The sequence below is a fragment of the Sinohyriopsis cumingii genome, chromosome 7, assembly GCF_028554795.1.
Source record: "Sinohyriopsis cumingii isolate HCF-2022 chromosome 7, ASM2855479v2, whole genome shotgun sequence".
Taxonomy (NCBI): domain Eukaryota; kingdom Metazoa; phylum Mollusca; class Bivalvia; order Unionida; family Unionidae; genus Sinohyriopsis; species Sinohyriopsis cumingii.
This window is the reverse complement of record NC_142967.1, coordinates 57,050,630-57,071,886: the sequence shown is the minus strand read 5'-3', so window position 1 is coordinate 57,071,886 and position 21,257 is coordinate 57,050,630. Positions and strand designations below refer to the sequence as shown.

The following is a 21,257-nucleotide window of genomic DNA, read 5'->3' as shown; positions in this document are numbered from 1 at the left end:
ACTGGCAGATCTGAGTCTATGCAGTTTTCTAAGAGTGATAAATAGAACAAACAGCATAGACCCTGATCTATTGACACATGCAGTATCACATCGGGGTCTATGCTGTTTGCAGTTGAATTCTTATAAGCAAGTATATATGGTAATCAAATTGTATGTCTTTTTCGATACGGCGGTGATCTTGTTTTGATTCCTTTTCTGTGAATAAAAGTCTAAGCAATTGAATCTGTCAATAGAATCAGAGTTTTTATAGTGTATTATAAGTGCAGTGATTGTAGTAAATTCAAATTGAAGCTCTGGGTACTTAGAAATTTTGCCAAATCTGACCTTTGAATCACCTCTACAATAAAGCAGAGTATGTACTACTGGTGGATTGTTTTGTATGCTAAAATCATGGCATTGGAGCTTTGGGGCATTTTCATGATTTTTATTTTATTTTGGGCTGTCATGTTGAATGTTTGGATAGTTGTTGTTAGCTTGATTATTTAACTGTGTTGTTATTGGTTTTTATGGCACTTTCAACACATTATTGGGTATATCTTGCCATGGAAACGGAAGATAAGTGCCTTTCCCAAGGACATTCAAAAACAGCCAACCCAGGCTGGCCTTTGTAAGTATCAAACTCATGACCCTTGGATTACAAGTCCAACACTCTTCCAACTAAGCTAATGCAGCTTCCTAAATGTTACTGCATGTTTTATTTAAATGGAAGATTGGTTGATCATGAACATAATGAAAATGAAACTTTTTGAAAGTAACCCTTCTGTATTGGAGTCTACATTTGATGGATAGGATAAAGAGTGTGAGAGAGAGAGAACAGAAGGGTCCTGAAATTCTAATAGCTCTTGTTCGACATTTTTTCTCTAAATTTAAATTGGGCACCAGCCATCAGTGAAAACTAGGTCACTGTTATTGATATTTCATAGTTCAGTGTTTTGTTCTGTAAACTTCACATTAAGTTTAGTGTTGACACTATTGCTTGTAGAGTGGTGTAACTTACAATAAAAATTTGTTGAAGGATGAAGAACCAAAATAGTTGAAGAACAATCAGAAAGGTCAAGCAAAAACTCTTGTGTTTTTCCATAATTGAATATTTGTTTGGCTCAGGGCTAACAACCCAATTTTAGATATAAAAAGTTATTACGGAAACAGTAAATAGTAAGTATAATTGAATATATGTAATTAATTACAGTTTTCTAATTCTTAACTGTTTTACTTTTTAGAATGCTATAGCTTCTCATTGTTCAGTAACATGGCAAGATGACACATGTGCTTGCAAAAACTTCAGTCATACAAGAAACATTACCAATACTGAGTCTGCAAAAAGTAGATTGTCCCTGACAAAAGTTTAGAGAATATCATGAGCTGAATAAAATCTAGAAAAACAAATTTATATGGTTGACAGGCCAAAAAAAAGATTATATGGGAAACCAGAACAATGTGTTTTTTGTTAGGCCAATATCTGTTTATAATTGGGTGATTATTTTACATGGATAAATCTGGCACACAGAAAAAGTAGCTCATCCACCACTTTTAAAGATGTGTGGATATTTGGTGTATTTTATCTTGACAAGTGGATTTTTATGTGTGCTTGATTTGAAGGAATATTGGATTTTAAATGGATTTTTCTGTCCTAAAATCTCATCATTAATCTCCACCACTATGTGTTATTGAGCATAGACGTGTGATATGCCCACAACCAGAAATTTATCAGTAATTAGTGTAAAATATACTGAAGTAAAATTGCACTCCAATGCATGCATTTTTATTGGCATATCTTTGGAGTTTATTCTTTTACTTATCCTTGATAATACTGTTTCTTCATTAGGACAGAAAAGTATATTTAATTTCAAATTGACCGATATAGCAGACAACTTATGGCAGATGTGACAATACCTGGAATTTTAGTAATACACGGTAGATGAAATACGGAGAGCCTGTTCAATTAATGTTACAAGAAGGGAGATAAACATCCCTCATGGATTCTTGTCACCCTTCCTCAGATATTAGATTTCTAGAGCTATTTATAATGTAAGATTTGACAACAGATTCATACATTTTACATATCTGGACCAGGAATGAAGTCCGTGTCATTAATCAATTGTAAGATAAGTAAGCCGCTGTTGGAGGAAGTTGTTCGGGGATCAATACCCATCATCCATCATTCTGTAGGCTCTTGGTTTGACCTCTTTCAATATCAACAGTTTGTTTAGCAGGTGAAAATACTGAGGTAGATAAGATTGGACGTTTACTCTGCGAGGGTCAATGGCAAATTCATGTGATAAATTGGTCAGCTCAAGAGCAGGCCAAACATATCAAAGTCACTCATTGATTTGTACAGTCACAAGTGAAACTTTGCACTAATGTCCTTAGGATACTTCTGAAGTCAAGATTGGATTGGCTATGTACTTGTTTCAAAACTAAAAATACATTTGATAGATGGCTACACATACGGTTATTATCACATATTGTCAGTTTGCTATGATTTTTAATGCACATGGCCATGGGCCATGCAATCTGTTGGTAAGGCCCTGCAACCATCATGCATATGTATTGCAACATATACTATTTTTTGCCTCTTCTAAACTTTGCAGAAATGTTCCTTAGGACATATTCTTTCAATATTGTTTGGAGTGGCTACCACTGCAACATTGTGGACTCCATATCAACCATATGGAAAACTGATTTTCAACCTCTCCAGAATGAAGTCAGTTTTCATGACACTTAATTGGAATGTTTCTTACAAGATGCTACATCATAATTCTTTCTAGAGTGGCTCACCATGCATTGGTGTGGTTCCCATATCAAGCATATGATAAACTGAGCTTCAGCTTTCTTTAGAAAAGCGAGCCAGTATTTATAATGTTCAAATGAATGTTCCTTAGAATATTTTGTACCAAAATTGTGTTCAGTTTGTATCCCCTAGCAACAGTGTATCTTACTTAGCAACAAAGATAGGAAACCAGCAAATACCAGTAATAAACATTTTCCATAAGTATAGCTATTGTTATAAATTTGTGAAATGATAAAGAGTTTTATTATGTAAACAGGAGAGAAAGATCAGATCCCTGTGGGTCTCTTGTTTGGAATTGTTATCAAAAGCTGAAAGTGATGATTTGAGATCAAATGAAACAAAACTGCACCTGTTTATTTTCTTTATTACTTTAAAAAATTTTAAGGGATAGTCTTATCTTTTGTAGTCAGTATATATATATATATATATATATATATATATATATATATATATATATATATATATATATATATATATATATATATATATATATATATATAGTACCAATTTGCATTTGAGATTTATAAAACAGTTTGAAATGTTTACATCTTTTGCAATATTTTGTGAAGCTATGTGGCAGGCTAAAGATTGTGGTCATTCATTGAGTTTTATAATTTTTATTTTTATTTTAAATGATCTTAAAATGTAAGTTTCTGTTTGTCACATGACAAAACAGAATTAAAAAAAAGTTCAATTCCAGGTTGAACTAGAATTTCAGTTTGGTGCTGCTAAAATCACACTTGCATTTGTGATGTTAATATATGAGACCTTGCTATGTAAGATGTAATTAAAATCACACTTGCCTTTGTGATGTTAATATATGAGGCCTTGCTTAGTGTAAGATGTAATTAAAATCACACTTGCCTTTGTGATGTTAATATATGAGGCCTTGCTATGTAAGATGTAATTAAAATCACACTTGCCTTTGTAATGTTAATATATGAGGCCTTGCTATGTAAGATGTAATATATGATTATTACACTTGTTAATACATCAGAAATCTGAAGTGGGTTTCAGGAACATCATATAAGTGACCGAAATGCTAGATTAATGGATACAAACTTTAGTGTCCATAAATATCTGTTTTTCCCCACTTATTGCATACTAAAAGGTAATCACGTAAATGGAAGATGGATTATGAGTCTTGGCTGTTCTTCCTTAATGCTCCGTGCTTCAGTGAATTCTAATACTTGAATCTTTGAATTTTTTCTAATGGAATGATATTAATCATCCAATTTTCAATACAGACCCGTTTGCATTTGCAGTTACAAACATATAATACCATATTTGAAGACAAGGCGTGTCCGTTACTTGAAGGGTTAGACGTGCACCTTAATCATATTCTTGTTGAACTAAACCATATGTACTCATTTATATAAATAAGTTGAGTCAAACTGCAAACAACATAGACCATCATCTGCCATCACATAATGCACTGATGGATCAGTGTCCGTGTTACTTGTTCCACTGATTACTCCTAACTGCATAGACCCAGATCTACCAGTATATGTGCATTATCCAATGGTAGATCAAGATCTGTGTATTTTGCATTTGGACTTGGCTACTTGAACTGAAGTTGTTGATTTTTATTTGATATTGTAACCTGCCCACAATGCCTCATAAAATAGGAGCATAAAACATTCTTCTCTGTATCCTGAGTTACAATATGTTGTGTAAATATGTCTGAGTGATTGCACTTCCTCTTGTGATGTTTCTTCTAACTGTAAGAACTTAAATTATGATGGAATTACATGAATGGTCATCTTTATAGTGCCTGAGATTACTTTCAGGTAAACAAGAATTCCTATCCAGTTAAAGCAACTATTTTTTATGCCTGCTGTGAGGTGGACTATATCATGTAATACTATGTTGTCTAAGCATTTATGTGCTTCTTATTTCATTTCTGCCTAATAACTACATGTATATTTATCCACCATCTACAAGCCTATGCAACCTATGACCTGATTTAATCCGCCGATTTACATCCTAAGCCTTTAAAAATCACTTATCTGGCCTGCCTTGGATAAAGTTGCTGCCTGATGAATCATTACCAAACTTTGCATGTAGTTTATATTTGGAGCAAGGAAGAAATATACCAAAAGATCAAAGGTTAGTGTCATAGGGAATGTAAAAGAAACAATAACTTGACTTTGGGGTCAATAAATCAGAGGTTCGAGTCACAGTGACTTCGTAGAAAAGTGGTTTCTGCATGATTTCTTCAGGTCTTTATCCTTTACATTGACTAAACTTTGGGAATCATTTGCATTTAAGACAAGGAAGATGCTTATTCATTTTGAAGACAAAAGGTCAGAGGTCAAGGTCCCAAGGATTAAAATTGGGAAAAAATAATTTCCATAAAACTACATATGTTCTGAGCTACATATCTGGAATAAACTTGTAGATGGTTTGCATTTTGAGACAAGGAAGACCTCTTCTGATTTTTGGAGCCAAAACTTTTAAAAATTGTCAGCTTATATCACAAAAGCAAGGAAATGAGTACTGAAAATTCTTTTAATCATATTGATTTTAGAATTTTCTCCACGAGCTTCCAACCCACTATTTGGGCCTGAACATCTTTATTCTTGTTTTCAAACCTGCCTCAACAAATGCATGAAGAAAAATATTTATTGTTAACATTCTCTGTGGTATCAACAATATTATTAACATAATATTTGGCCCTGTAACAATTAGTGGCACACACACACCTGGAATTGGTCATAAACTCTTCCCATTTTAATGCAGTTCTGGATATAACATGGTACTACTATGGACCCCATTCCCAAAGTCATACCAGTGTATAATAATGGTTGAAAGAAAACGTGGTGAAAGTTAGTCTTGTTTTTTTTTTCCATTTCATTTTCAAGACACCATTAGTTTAAAAAAATGTGATAGTGCCAGCTATGCCATGGTTCCATATATTACACTATTCTCAATATATCACAGTTCTGTATATAGCACGGTTTGGTACATAACATGATCAAAAGTAATGGACCCTGACTACTGCATTATAATGAGGAAGAACTGTACAACACTTGTCATTACAGAACATTATAGGGTTGATGGAGATACTCAGGCTTAAATCCCAAGAAGAAAAAAAATGTCATGTATAGAAAAGTGTTGGTATTAAATTTTGCCAAGTTTAATTTAGATAGGTTTGTATTTTTAAGTTTTAAATTTCCAACTGTTTTATTCCATAGCTGATGTGTTTATATTTTTAAGTTTTGTGAATTTGCAAATTTCCAACTGTTTTATTCCATAGCTGATGTGTTAAATTTTTTGCCTTGTGACCAACAGAATTTGATAATATCCTTGTGCTAAAATCAGTATATGTTATCAGTGGCAGCTGCTTTTTCTGTGAATGCTTCTAGTATTTCTAGTGTTTAGTGCTTGTAGGCAGAGGTCTCAAGCATGGCTGCAGACTAGACTTGTGGGCCTTAGGAAAAATTCTTCAGTAGGCCCCTACAAATTGCAAATTGTGATGGTGATGGGCCCCCTGCCCATTGCGGGCCTCCAGAATTTTGTCCTAGTTGTCCTACCCTGTCCATGGCCCTGGTCCTGAGTGCAGGCATCAGTTTGGCTACACATATTTTGTTCCAGTAATAAATGGGCCCTCAGATCAGAGTAAATTCTGTACATTTCTTCATCTCCATGAAAGCTTAGTGTACTTGATTGCAGGGTTACAGGGTTGTACAAGTTAGATTTATGAGTAGTATATGAGGTAAAACAAGTCAGGTTTTCTTCAAATATCATAATTATTTGCCTCGTATGTGACACCTAGATAAGAGCATTACAGATACATACATTGGTACTTTGGTATTATAAAACACTGAATGATAAAAACATTGATAGTCAGTCATATCATAGACGACTCCAACAATAAAAATTTGGATCCACAATTCCTGGATTTGGGAATATGTCACTGTGAAATGAGTATTTGGGAAATTTTAATACACAGGCTTACGGTTTCTAACCTCCTAAACCTCATAACTCATAATTTTTGTTTCAGTTTATTTTTAGCTGTCCCTTTATAGCAGAGAAAATTAACATTATAAATAATGATTACCAGTATTTATATACATGTAATTTTGTTTGCCTTTTTAAATAGTACTGGTAGAAGTCACTATTGTTGTAGTATTCTTGGTTTTAATTTTTGTATCTGTTTATTGTCTAACGTAATTAAGACTGCATTATAATACATATGTTAATTATATGTGTCATTGGAATAAAGTGCCCCATGATCATATGGCACTATTAGTTAGTTTCACATTGAATTACACTATTAGTTAGTTTCACATTGAATTCAAATTTTTTGCTATAAAGGATGGAATATTTGCTGTATATTACATCTTAGACACAAGTCAGCCAACTTGAATACTGTTAAAAACTATGTTCCATTTTCAGCATAAAAAAGCATTTTTAAGTAGAATGTTATAAGAACAGTATTTGGTTTATTAGAAGTATAGTGTTTTAAAAGTCATTTAGCATTTCACACTAGACCAAGTATGCGTTTTGGAAGAATCTCATTCTGTGTGCTGATTATACTGCATATACTCACTTATAAGTCCAGCTGCAAGCTGCATAGACCCATATCTGCTTTCACATAATGTGCCTGCAAATCTGGGTCTGTACAGTTTGTTAGGAGTAATCAGTATTACCATCTATACTCGCTTATATATTGTGTCAATCTGCATAGCATAATGTACCTGCAGAACAGGGTCTATGTTGTATAGACCCTGTTCTGCAGGTACATTATGCTATGGCAGATCTGGATCCTTTCATTATTGGTCAAAATGATGAAGGTGTGCCATCACACGTGGATGAAGATATAAATTTTAGAGAATGCATGAAACAGTTATTTTCATAACATGCAATCAGGAGCATTGAAATAATTTATGGAGAAAGTACCCTGCTGATGCAGATTTCATGGTCAGCTGTTGCATTTTTCTGTTGAGCGATTTCAGGCCTACTTGAGCCTCTTGTATTAGTTTCTGTTCAATCTGTTAAGTTTCAAGGATTCAGTTTTCATTGGACATCGTAAGTAATCTACTCCTGGGCAGATACACCTCGCTATTTAATTCACAAGTTCAAAGGTCATTGGTCACAGTTACATAGCTAATATTAACATCATAGGTTCTGTATGATAATTCTGCTTTGCTTATGTTTCCTGTTGCCAGCTTATTAAAACTCTTTAACCTTTTTCCATTAGACTAGATAAAGGGTAGCTCTTTTTAGAGTCAGAAAACAAAAGATCAAAGGTCAAGGTCACTGAACATGAAATTGCAAAATTAGCTTAATTTTTCATTGGTAAAACTGCAGTCAGTTTATGAGGATTAACCATTCTACAAATAGCCATATTTGTTTCATATTTTCACTTAAATAGTGCGAGTATGGTAAGCTTTCTGTTGGAAATATCACTCAGTTTTCCAACGTTGCTGTATGTAATTAACTGGTATGCACTTGACTTAGAACAGCAACAACAAAAAAAAAAAAAAACCAAAAAAACCGACATTTTACCTGTAAATGGATATTTATTCCTTAGACAATTTGAAACTATTATGTAGTCTGTCAGTTCTTTTTTTTTAGGATTGACAAATGCAGGCAACAAGAATGCTTTACATGGCAGCTTAGTATTTTCTGGTTGAAAACAATGAGACACAAATCATATTATAATACAGTGTAAGTAATAGCTGGTAGCAGTCAGTTGAACTATTTAATGACAGGTTTGATTACTATACTCATGGTAAATTCAGAGGTTCTTGATTAAATATAATTTGTAGCTATTCAGGTCTGTGAAAATGTTTTGTGAAGTTTATAACCAATAAATGTTTTTCCACTGATAGATTTAAAATACAGTAAAATATGATTGATTTGAAATACAGTAAAATATGATTGATTTGAAAATGGTTGGTTTAAATACCTCTGGATCATTCACACTGGTGATCATGATAAGAGGATATTTAAAACAGTATTGAACTATGTGGACTTGAAGTATGATATGGATTACCATCTATACTCGCTTATATATTGTGTCAATCTGCAAGCCACATAGACCCTGATCTGTCACTGCATAATGCACCAAAATATCAGTGTATGTTTTATTTGTTACACTTTATGAACCTGACAAACTGCAAAGACCCATATCTGCTGGCACAGTATGCAATGGCAGGTCTGGGTCTATCAAGTTTACAGTTGGTTCCGACATACAAGCAAGTATAGATGGTACTTGAAATGATTCACACAGTCCATTGAAAATTTGAGATATTGAGGGGTCCAGGGGCTTAGAGTGGCCGAGTGGTCTAAATTGGTCACTTTACAGATCATTGACATCTCACCTCTGTCTGCATGAGTTCAACTCTTAGCTCAGCCAATATGGGTATGGGAGAAAGCCTGCCAGTGGCTTCCCATGGGTTATTGCTTCTTAAATTACCCCAGGATCTTTCTGGGTTCTTCCACCAAACATACTGGTATAATGTATAGCCTATCATGTGCATAAAAATGGTATTAAAACCCAAGAAGACTGAGCTCTTGGGATTCTCCTGTTTTAGTGTTATTTTTGTCTTCCAAAAGAGGCTAGCAAGGTTTTTGCTTTTGCCATTTTTATGCCCCACCATGACTGTGGAAAGAGTGTATAGTATTACTTTTATCCGTCTTTCTGAACATCCAGTCATCATTTATGAGTTAAGCTTTGCATGTTGGTGAATACAATGCCATATTATCAAAAGTAGGTTGCATTGACCTAAATATTGCACTAAAGTAACTTTGGTAAAGTTTTACATTCTGCTGAGTTTGTTGAATATTGTCAGAGTGATTGAGCTTTGTATGTAGATGTGCTCTAGAAGTTATTGTGATGGGGGATTTCAGCATAGACTACTCAAGTTGTAACGAGGCATGATGACTAATCATCTAATCATGATCAAATCTTATGGGTTATTTCAACTTGTTACATCACCTACAAGAGTCACTGAAACATCAAGTACACTAATTGATCATGCTTGTAGTAATAAATCAGAGAATATTCTAGAAGTACACATCTCTTATTTATCAGTAAGTGACCATTATCCAATTTGTATCATAGTAAATGTTAAGGATATATATGATACTAAGCATAATGTTAACTCCTACAGAGGCCAATGTGGGTATGTGAGACAGCTTGTCAGTAGCATCTGGTGGGTCAGTGGTTCTTTCCAGGGTTTTCTCTGGTTCTTCCTCTTCCATTTATACTGGCCACCATGCATAGCCTATCTTGTGCTGAAAAATGGCGTTAAAACCCTACAACAACAACAGTTCCTATAGATGCTTCAAGCCAATAATTGTTGACAATTTTTGATCTCATTAGTAAACTCCAACCTCTTCCGTGTAGGAACTATAGAAGACCCAACTGAAGCACTTGAACCCTAGTACACTGTCATGAACTTTCTTTTGGATCAACATGCAACTATAACTGCGTGGCTTATGTTGGAAATCAATGATGCAAGATAGAATAGAGACTAAAGACAAGAATTGGCATAACTGCAAACTCTGGTGTAACAGATGCACTGCTATGATTCAGTTTGCTAAAGAAATTTTTATAAAACAGTGGTTGAAAATGCAACAGTCCAACAGATATGTGGAATATTCTGGGTGATTTTACTCCGATAGAATCAGTAAGATACCAAATCAACTAATAATTAATGGGACAGTAATTGATGATCTCCCCTGAGGCCCTCAGGATACATTAAGTATAATTGCACAAAGTGTCTATGATATGCATTGACAGAGCAACTTGGAGAGAATGTATTTCATTATTTCAATATTTAAAGTGACAACGGTTATCCAATATTTAAAGACATGTTGAATTGTTTATGATCTAATGGTTATGGGGAGTTCAATCCACAAAAGAGTAATCAAATGATTTCTTATGGAAATGGTATTCTGCACTGATCATTTGTAGTTGATTTCAATTTAGTTCCTATACAGTGAGCACCAATGAAATATACCATGCAGATATTTAAGGCAATGCTCATTCTTTACTTTTGAACATTAATAATAACTTTTGGTAGGCTAAGCTGTTTTGCAATTTCAACCATTTCAATTTTAAGAATAGAATTTTGGAAGGTGTTGTCAAATCGTAAATCTAGGATCTAAATAGATGTAGGTAAATCTTGATGCGCTTTTTTGATGTTTCTGTATTGTTTCAATATTGTTATCAGTTATATATCCCCCAAACTGTGTAAGAGCAGTCCAAAGAGGAAAAATGATTGCATTGTGGAATAATTTCAGTGGTAGATAAATTTGTATCATCTGTAAAAGATATATTCTTGAGCTTAAAACAGAGCAGACATGTTTTACAGTTTAAGTTCTTATCAACATGAACTCCCAAAGGTTATTACATGTCGACATTTTCAATTAAATGAAATCTACAGCACAAGATTTGGATTTTTGCTAACTGATAATCTTTGCCTAGTTCCAAGAAACATTGTCTTTTCTAAGGGATTGATGAGTATTTTATACAGTGAGTACCAGTGTTCAACTTTATATAAATCTTCACCCAATAAAGTACTTGCACAACCAATTGACTGTGAGGATCCAGTGAAGTTGGGAGTAGTATCTTGCTGCATTTCACAGGTATCAAATCTGGCATTGTATTCAAGGTTTTTAAGAAAAGTCTAAATTCTCCAAATTATGAGATTGCTAACATTAATCAGATGAAAGTCTCCAAATTATGACCTTTGCTGACTTGAATGACCTTTGCTGACTTGAATGACCTTTGCTGACTTGAATTAGATGAGTGTTAGAATAAAGATTTTCAGAGTACATTGCCAGGTCTCCTAATCCAGTATAAATCAGTTAAAGTGAAAATAGGTAATAGGTTACATTGTACAAGTCACACAAAAAAGCTGCAGGTCATGCAGTACCTTACTGCAATAGTTCAATAAATATAAGACAGATTTATGAGTCTAGCTGGAAATAAGGTTAGAGTTTTTTTGTGATCATCTATTTCTGCTTTTAACATTTTGTTTGATTTTCAAATTGAGGTTCATGAAAGCAAACATTCTGGCTCTCTGACAGGTTTTTAATTTTAAATCCAGATAGTAGTCTGGTGGTGATTTATTTATATAGCAATATGGGATGAATTAAACTGTACTCTATACCCCTACCAGATATGCTTCAGTGAATATTATTGCCTGCATACAAGAACTCTGACATGCATCATGTTTACTTATATATATGTATGTATGGCCATTCAGTTGCCTACAGCAGCTTAGCTCCAGAATGATGCCATTTGTTATTTATTCATGGTAAACTTGTAATAGAACATCACAAACTTAATCTGACCTGCCTAGACTATATCTGAATATTTCAGGTGTCAGTGGGGGCGGGAGAGAGGGGAGGAAAAGACAGCAAAAACTATTCCACCTTGCAATTTGTGGGCATTAGGTGGATACATTTTGATCCCAACCGTTCCGGTGGCTTAGTGGTTAAAGCATATGCTTCAGATGTGGGAGATTGTGGGTTCGATCCCTGACTGAGTCATACCAAAGACTTACAAAAATGGTACTAACAGCTGCCTCGCTTGGCGCTCAGCATTAAGAGGTTAGTGTTAGGACTGGTCGGCCTGGTGTCAGGAAAATGTGACTGGGTGGTAATAATATTATTGCAGTAATCATGAATTTTATAATAAAGTAGTAGGGTAGTAAGTCTGTAACCATATATACTCACTACAAAAATAACAACAAAAAATATGTTGAACTGTGTCAAGTACACTACTTAAGTTTAGCTTTTTGTTTTTAATTTTTTTTATCGTACTTGGTCAAGTTTTATTAGATAAAATATGACTGCAAGTTTTCTGTAAAACTGGATTTGTTCAGAGATGTAATGTAAATGTAATACGTGCTTGCTTTGTTCAGTGCTTTACATGTACATTGTTGAGGAGTTATGTATTACAGGGGGCATTGTTATCACACACGTACACATAACACCTTATGTGGATCACAGGTTGTTGTTGATTGGTACATTTTTAGGTGCTGTTTTATCAGTGGTTGATTTGTAAATGATAAAGTAATTACCAGTTCATTAACATTCTGTAATAAAAGGACATACTGCTTGGTTGAATTCGGTGTCGTTTAACAGCCATGTTTCAGAACATATGTTGATGTCTGAGTAAAGTATAGAATTAGCCTGTCAAATATGTTAGTGTTTCTCTCAAAAGTATTCAAGCATTTGCAGTGTGTGTTTTTTGACATTGGTAATATTAATATTAGTGCACAAGTTTACAAAATTATTTTAATTGTAATGTAGACAGATGCTAATAATGTAAAAAGACCAGTAGATGGCTGGATAGATAGACATTTTGAACTCTAATGAAAAACTCAACAGATAACAAGGTAGAGGGTTGCAAAGACATTTGTTTTAAAAGTTGATTGATTGATTGAATCAAGTTAATTATGGTTTCAAATAAGCTTTGAAATTGGGACAGAATTTCACCAGTGAATTTGTTCTGTATATAGTATTCTTGTTTGAAGAAAATTAAGTCTGTCAAAATATTTATCCAATAATACCCAGCTTCATTTTTTTATGTTATAAAATTTTGCTTATTTCTTTTATTTACAGAGACCATTACAAGGAGTAATCCTCAATTCATGATGTCTACAGTCAGGCTACAACAACAGCCTGTCAGTATTCAATGAAACCGTTCAGTCACATACCAAAGTCACCAAACACCTCCAAAGGAAGCAAGTGCCTTCATATCATCCTTTGCAATGCTGGCTCTGGATGTAACGTTGTTAACTGAGAAACTACAGCACCAATCTCTGGAGGAAAATGTTCAGAATGTTCACAACAGCAACAAGAATAACAACAACAACAACAACAACAACAACAATAATAAACAGGTATGAAGCAGATTTTTTTATATTCCCATTTTGAGAAGTGGGCAATATCTTGTACTCACTTTGTTCAACCATCTGTGAATATTTCTTTCTCTCTTTCCATCTACATTGTATGCATAGAGAGATCAAACTTACAGTGTGAGTGTATCTTGGGATAAGGGTGTTTTGCACACCAATCTACTTCACTGTTTCATACTTTTCAATATTTATTTAATATTCAGATACATAGTATATATACTCAAATCCCAGTTTTTTATTTTACATATTACTATCAAAGTTGCAGTGTGGATTAACCATGCTCACTAGTAACTTTAGTACTCTGTAAGTTGATTTCAGCAGACAATCCCTAATAGACCATTTTACAGTTCTGTACTACACACATTATGTATAATAAAACAGGTAGCTTGAAAATGGGAGCGTCAGCTTGCAAGTATACAAGCATTTTAGTGTTTACATAGTTGCAACTTAAGATAGTACCAGATATGCACTGTGCAAAACTGTAAAGTGGTATCTTTATCAGGCAAGGAGCTTATCATAATTAAAAGTGTGTTGTTTGTTGTTCGTATTTTGAGTTCAAACATGACCATGACATTACTAGTTGGTTTGATTGCTGGGAGTACATGAGTGGCTGATGAAGACAATTTGTGCTTTGAACTTTCTGTGGCACACTAGACAGGTGATGCCACTTGGGTTTGCTTCAAAAACAGAGAAGGTGTTGTAGTTCTGTGTTTTTTGCTGATTGTGCTTCTGCACTCCCTCTGCAGTTCTCTTCCATTCAAAGTTTGTAGCTCCAGTATGGATGAGACTCCAGTATGGATGAGACTTCAGTATGGATGATGCTTCTCTATGGATGAGATTCCAGTATTGATGAGACTCCAGTATGGATGATACTCCAGTGAGTGGAGTAATTCTCTGTGTGTGTGTGTGATTAGGATGTTTAATGTAGCTTTAACAATGTTTCAGTCATATCACTATGATGTCTGCAGTGTGGCAGTTTATAGTGATGTCTAGCACTGGAGCATCATGCCGCAGACATGTAGCATGATGTCCCACCTAGCCGCATTATCCTGACACCAGGTCGACTAGTCCTAACAGTAACCTCTTAATGCTGAGCGCCAAGTGAGGCACTTGTTAGTACCATTTCTGTAAGTCTTTGGTATGACTTGGCCGGGGTTTGAACACACGACAACCTGCTTCCGAGGTGGATGCTGAAACCACTAGGCCACTGGAGTGGTCTGGAGTAATCCTGTGTAAGACCTTCGCAAGACTCAGGGTTAATGTTGAAGTATTTCAAAGATAACTAGCAAGGGAATCTTTGAAGTGTTTATTCAGACCATCCTGAGATCAATTTCCCTCCTTCAGCATGTGGTAGATCTTTGGTTGTGACTCATCTAGCATCCTGGTGATGTGGCCTGTAGGGCTGTCAAAAACCACGGAAAACTTCACCCAGGTACCTGTTGCGCCGTTTTATGGGTAACCGGGTATCTGTTAGAACATGAAAGACATGTACAACCCTAGTTACCCCACTGTCAAATTTTCACAAACCTGGATTGTTGTAGGGTGACGAAATGAACAGATTATTTACATCATTTTGCACATTGTTTAGCACACTTTATCCACTTGTTCACATTCTCTTTTTCGCATTTTACCATTTTGCACTTTCGTATATTCACATTCGCACTTTACCCACACCCAATGGGAGATGGCTGTCGATGGAGATAATTTGTTTTCCTGTTGTACTTCAAATTGTCTATTATAAATTGTGCTATAATATTTTGTTTGATTTGTCAATAATAATAAATTAATATTACAATGTTGTTTCACTTATTAATAAACTTCCAACAACTTCCACACCGTGTTTTGTTATTTATTACTCACTGCGAATGGCGGTGAAAGTCAAATTTCAGTTGAGAACTTAAATACTAAAGGAGGTTTACAGTAATTAAGCAAAACATTACAATATTAAAATTTCAAACTAAAATAAAAAAAAGTTTTTTGAATGTTTTTATGAACTAAAAACGGGTGGTCCTACTCCTAAATATAGACTGGAGCTGCAACTCAGACCAGTGTACTGCTGATGATATAAGATATTTTGATAGTGTTGTTGACAAGTTATTTTTGTGAATGGGTACTCGTCATTAATTTTCAATGCCCGAGTTTTTCACTACGGTCGGGTACTTGGTTACCCGGGTACCCGTTGACAGCCCTAGTGGCCTGATCATTTCAACTGTGATTTTATCAGCAGAATATGGATGCTTGGAATGCCTGCCCATTTGATTAGCTCAGTGTTTCAGGGACCCATCTTATCCTCATCAGTCTTCTCAAACAGCCCATTTGAAAATGATTCAGCCGCTGGCTTGGAATCTATACACTGTCCAGGTCTTGCAAGCGTAAAGCAGAGTCGGCAACACAGTTGCTTTATAGACCTTATACTTTGCTTGCAGACTAATCCCTCTTCACTCTCACACATTGCATATAGCCTGCCAAAGGCTTAGCAGTTCTGGTGCTGGTTTCATCACTGATGTGGACTGCATGTGACAGTCTGCTGCCAAGATAGGTGAATTTGTCCAGTGCCACTGCCATTAAAAGTGTGATGATATATAGTGGCATTGTGATATTTTTTGTGATGATACACTGCATTGATATGTCTAGTGCTGCCAGAATCCCAATATATACTGCATGGCATGTTTGTGGTAACAGTGATGTTCTGTTGTGGCAGTAGTGATGTTCGGTTTGTGTTAACAGTGATGTTCTGTTGTGGCAGTAGTGATGTTCGGTTTGTGGTAACAGTGATGTTCTGTTTTGGCAGTAGTGATGTTCGGTTTGTGGTAACAGTGATGTTCTGTTTTGGCAGTAGTGATGTTCGGTTTGTGGTAACAGTGATGTTCTGTTGTGGCAGTAGTGATGTTCGGTTTGTGTTAACAGTGATGTTCTGTTGTGGCAGTAGTGATGTTCGGTTTGTGGTAACAGTGATGTTCTTTTGTGGCAGTAGTGATGTTCGGTTTGTGGTAACAGTGATGTTCTGTTGTGGCAGTAGTGATGTTCGGTTTGTGGTAACAGTGATGTTCTGTTGTGGCAGTAGTGATGTTCGGTTTGTGGTAACAGTGATGTTCTGTTGTGGCATTAGTTATGTTCGGTTTGTGTTAACAGTGATGTTCTGTTGTGGCAGTAGTGATGTTCGGTTTGTGGTAACAGTGATGTTCTGTTGTGGCAGTAGTGATGTTCGGTTTGTGTTAACAGCGATGTTCTGTTTTGGCAGTAGTGATGTTTGGTTTGTGTTAACAGTGATGTTCTGTTTTGGCAGTAGTGATGTTCGGTTTGTGTTAACAGTGATGTTCTGTTGTGGCAGTAATGATGTTCAGTTTGTTGTAACAGTGATGTTCTCTTTGTGATAATACCTAGTGAATCTTTGTGGTAATAGTGATGTTCTGTTTGTTTTAATAGTTATGTTCTGTTTTGGGTTAAAATGATGCCAAGTTTGGGGTAAATAATACTCTTTCAGTCTGTGGTAAGATTGACATTCTGTTTGTGGTAATAGTGATGTTCTTTTTGTGGTAATAATAATGTTCTTTTTGTGCTAACAGGGATATTTTGTTTGGGGTCATACTATTGTTCAGTATATAGTGGGAGTGATATTATGCCATATGGTAACAGTGATATTTTGTTTTGTGTCATACTATTGTTCAGTATATAGTGGGATGATATTATGCCTTATGGTAACAGTGATATTTTGTTTGGGGTCATACTATTGTTCAGTATATAGTGGGAGTGATATTATGCCTTATGGTAACAGTGATATTTTGTTTGGGGTCATACTATTGTTCAGTATATAGTGGGAGTGATATTATGCCATATGGTAACAGTGATATTTTGTTTGGGGTCATACTATTGTTCAGTATATAGTGGGAGTGATATTATGCCATATGGTAACAGTGATATTTTGTTTGGGGTCATACTATTGTTCAGTATATAGTGGGAGTGATATTATGCCTTATGGTAACAGTGATATTTTGTTTGGGGTCATACTATTGTTCAGTATATAGTGGGAGTGATATTATGCCTTATGGTAACAGTGATATTTTGTTTGGGGTCATACTATTGTTCAGTATATAGTGGGAATGATATGCCTTATGGTAACAGTGATATTTTGTTTGGGGTCATACTATTGTTCAGTATATAGTGGGAGTGATATTATGCCTTATGGTAACAGTGATATTTTGTTTGGAGTCATACTTTTGTTCAGTATATAGTGGGAGTGATATTATGCCTTATGGTAACAGTGATGTTCTGTTAGGAGTAAATGTGTTGCAGAAAATCAAGACAACTGCACAATTGAAATTTCAGAAGAGAACAGTTAGGGTTATTCTTGATGCTGATATAGACACACCATCAAGACATATTTTTCAGATTCTTCAGTAGCTCCCATTTTGGCAGACAAAAACAATTGCAAATACTAGTCTAGAAATTCTTGCATTTGTCATCTTTGCTGGACAAAGGTTGTTGATTCACTTTGTTTCATATCAATGATGTGGAATGAATATTTCCAACAACCTTTGGCTCCAGATTAACTTTTAAAAGTGATTTAAAAATTTGTTGAAAATATATTCACATGTGTATGAACTAGGATCCATCTAAAATAAAAATGTATATTTACCTCAGCCAAATGCTGAAATTTACAATAAGAGTTTTTCTTTTTCTTGTACTTGACTATGAGGTTCCCTTACACCCAGAGTACATGTATAATGAATAATTCATTGAAGATCTTTGGAATTGCCATTGTAGACATCTCAAGAACAGTCCATTGTGTACTGTATATACACACAAGTCAGATCCAACTGAAAACTGCATATCTGATAATGCATAATGTGCAGGCAGATCTGGGTCTGTGCATTGTTTTAAAAATTGTAATGTTGTGTATATTTGATTTAATTTATATTTTATTTAATTTAATTATTTGTAAGTTTTAAAATCTTTTTATTTTTAATTTCATTACATGTTGACGTAGTGTAATTTTGTTCACTAGGAGTTTAATATATTCCAGAAAATTCAGTTTGACCTGAATCTTTTTATAAATATCTAATAATAGAAACATTGTATAGGTAAAAAGCCACTGTTTTGCAATTCTGGGTTTTCTGAAATTGTGCACTATTCAGGTTTGATACCGATGTCTATAGAGAAATTAATTAGTTGGACTTTTACACTGGAAAGTGTGTGTTTGTGACCAGTTTGTAGTTACATTTTAATTTTTATTCAAATTATTTGGATTCTAAAAGATAAATTCTTTTTCCTGGAAATATTTGAGTGCTCATACAGAATTCTTGGTTGAAGATATTTCTCTAAATTTTATTCAGAAATTCAAACACTGACTAGAGTATACATCATCGCCTTTTGTTTTGGATTTTTCATCAGGACTCTAATTTCATTAGAACATTTCATTACTAGGACTTATAAAATTTAATTTGTGGATTATTCATGGATTATTTTTGGATTGATTCTTTTGTTACTGTTCATTAGAGATTAAACATGTAACATAATCAGTAGAACTAACAACATAAACCCTGATCTACTGATGTAGTATGTGTCACGTGTCATGTTTCATTTGGATATTTAATGTAGTTTTAACAATTTTTCAGCCATAACACAATGATGTCTGCAGTGTGGCAGTTTATAGTGATGTCTAGCACTGGGGCATCAGGCTGCAGACATGCAGCATGATGTCCCACCCAGTCACATTATCCTGACAACAGGCCTAACACTAATGCTGAGCACCTAGCGAGGCAGCTGTTAGTACCATGTTTTAAGACTTGGTATGATTCGGCTGGGGTTTGAACCCACGACCTGCCACATCCAGGGGATGCTCTAATAAGTGGTACTGATGCATTATGTGATGGTAGATCAGAGTCTATGTTGTTTTACAGTTGCACTTTTCTTATAAACAAGTATACACAGTTATTCAGTAAAATTCTTCTTTAAAACAATGTGCTTCCATTTACTCACGTACAATGCTTTATCCATTGTCATTACTCTATTGACTGCTCTGGTGGTTATAGCATCTGCCTCTGATGTGGGAGGTCATGGTTTTGAACACAGTAAACTGCTATATTGCAGACATCATTGCAATATAAATCAGATTATTAAAGTACACACACACACACACACACTTATGCATGGTTCGAAAAGTGTAATTTGAGAGATGCAGAAATATGTATTTTTCAAATAGGTTTTAATTTGGTTAAGGACCATTCATCTTCAGGCATGGTTATAATTTTTTTATACTTGGACAGTACTGCTTGGCCATGGTATGCCCCTCTGATTGACCTAGGGATCACCCACTCAGATTGACAGCTAATCAACAAAATCTTTAAATATGGATTGTCCTTTCTGCAAAACAAATAAACTACATCCAGTACTGCTCTTGATAATAGATAGATAATGAAGGAACGGCTTCCTGAATCACTTGGATATGATAGGTGTGACATTTCATACCCATCCCTTGAGGTTTCTTGTTCCCAGCTGATATGACCATCATATACTTCTATTCAAGATCAGCCCCATCTAGCATGACCGACATCCCATTCAAACTATATTCACAGCTGATTCCCTTGATCCAGAAAAGCCATCTGGAGACAAACTAATGCCCATATTTGGGCAAATAGTCTGATTTCTAGCTATCCTATTAGATCAGCCCATGGGGGCCCCGAGTGGCCGAGTGGTCTAAAGCACTCTCCGTTACAGATCACTGCCATCTCACCTGTCTGCGTAGGTTTGAGCCTTAGATTCGGCCAATGTGGGTGTGTGAGAAAGCTTGCCAGTAGCTTCTCGAGGGTCGATGGTTCTTTCTGGGGATTTCCCGGGTTCTTCCTCCACCATTAATACTGGCGGTCATGTATCGTGTGCTGAAAAATGGCGTTAAACCCTACAACAACAACAAGATCAGCCCATGCTGGTTACTATGTGTGTCCTTAGGGCTGAGGCTTCATTCCAGTTCTAAATAACCAATTTTTGTTTCTGTGCTGCAAAAAATGCTCTCCTTGACTGCTAAATTTCAATGAAAGGGGTATGCTTCATTATCAGATGTGATTATGTCTTCCTTTTTTCCCTTAAAGGAAGGGAGCCAGACTTTTGTTTGTGGTCACCATCCATCATCAGCATGCGTCACACATAGTTTGTAAGCAAAATTGATTTGTAGAGGGTACCAAAACCTTAGTGGTATAGTGAAGGGCATTTCCTGTTTTGTGTTGCTGCTGCTGTTTTTTTTTTTTTATGGTTTATATAGCTTGAGTTCCAGGTTTGTGCTTGAAAACTTTTTGGTAGTTCTAAGTAGGATATTGTAATCGTTTGGGTTTTTTAAAATGTGTATTTCATCATACATTTTATCAATATTCTCCATAAATTTCCATGAAATACATTTCCAATTAATGGAAATATGTACTCACTCTCAGTCTTTCTCTTTTTGTCTGTTTGTCTTCTAAAGCAAGTTTGCAGTGTTTTAATGAGCATAAAGTAAAGTTCCTAGCTTGGCTAACAATGAGGTTTTTAAAGCACTAAATAAATGTAGCTTACTGCTACTAGTGCAGGTGTCATCTACCTGTACAAGT

General features: G+C 35.1%; 1 protein-coding gene across 10 annotated transcripts in view; it reads left to right on the top strand.

The window, feature by feature from the left end:
* Positions 1 to 21,257, top strand: part of LOC149795316 (uncharacterized) — a 137,802-nt gene that overhangs the window by 80,958 nt on the left and 35,587 nt on the right. For 5 of the 10 annotated variants that reach the window (XM_089965068.1, XM_089965070.1, XM_089965069.1 and 2 more), the window contains one exon: positions 13,382 to 13,662. In XM_089965068.1, the coding sequence (XP_089821194.1) occupies positions 13,531 to 13,662 (132 nt within the window). In that variant the 5' untranslated portion in view covers positions 13,382 to 13,530. Of the gene's footprint in view, positions 1 to 12,862; positions 13,017 to 13,381; positions 13,663 to 14,275; positions 14,336 to 14,380; positions 14,555 to 21,257 lie in introns of those variants that run through there. The other 5 variants (XM_089965074.1, XM_089965076.1, XM_089965075.1 and 2 more) reach the window with 5 other exon arrangements.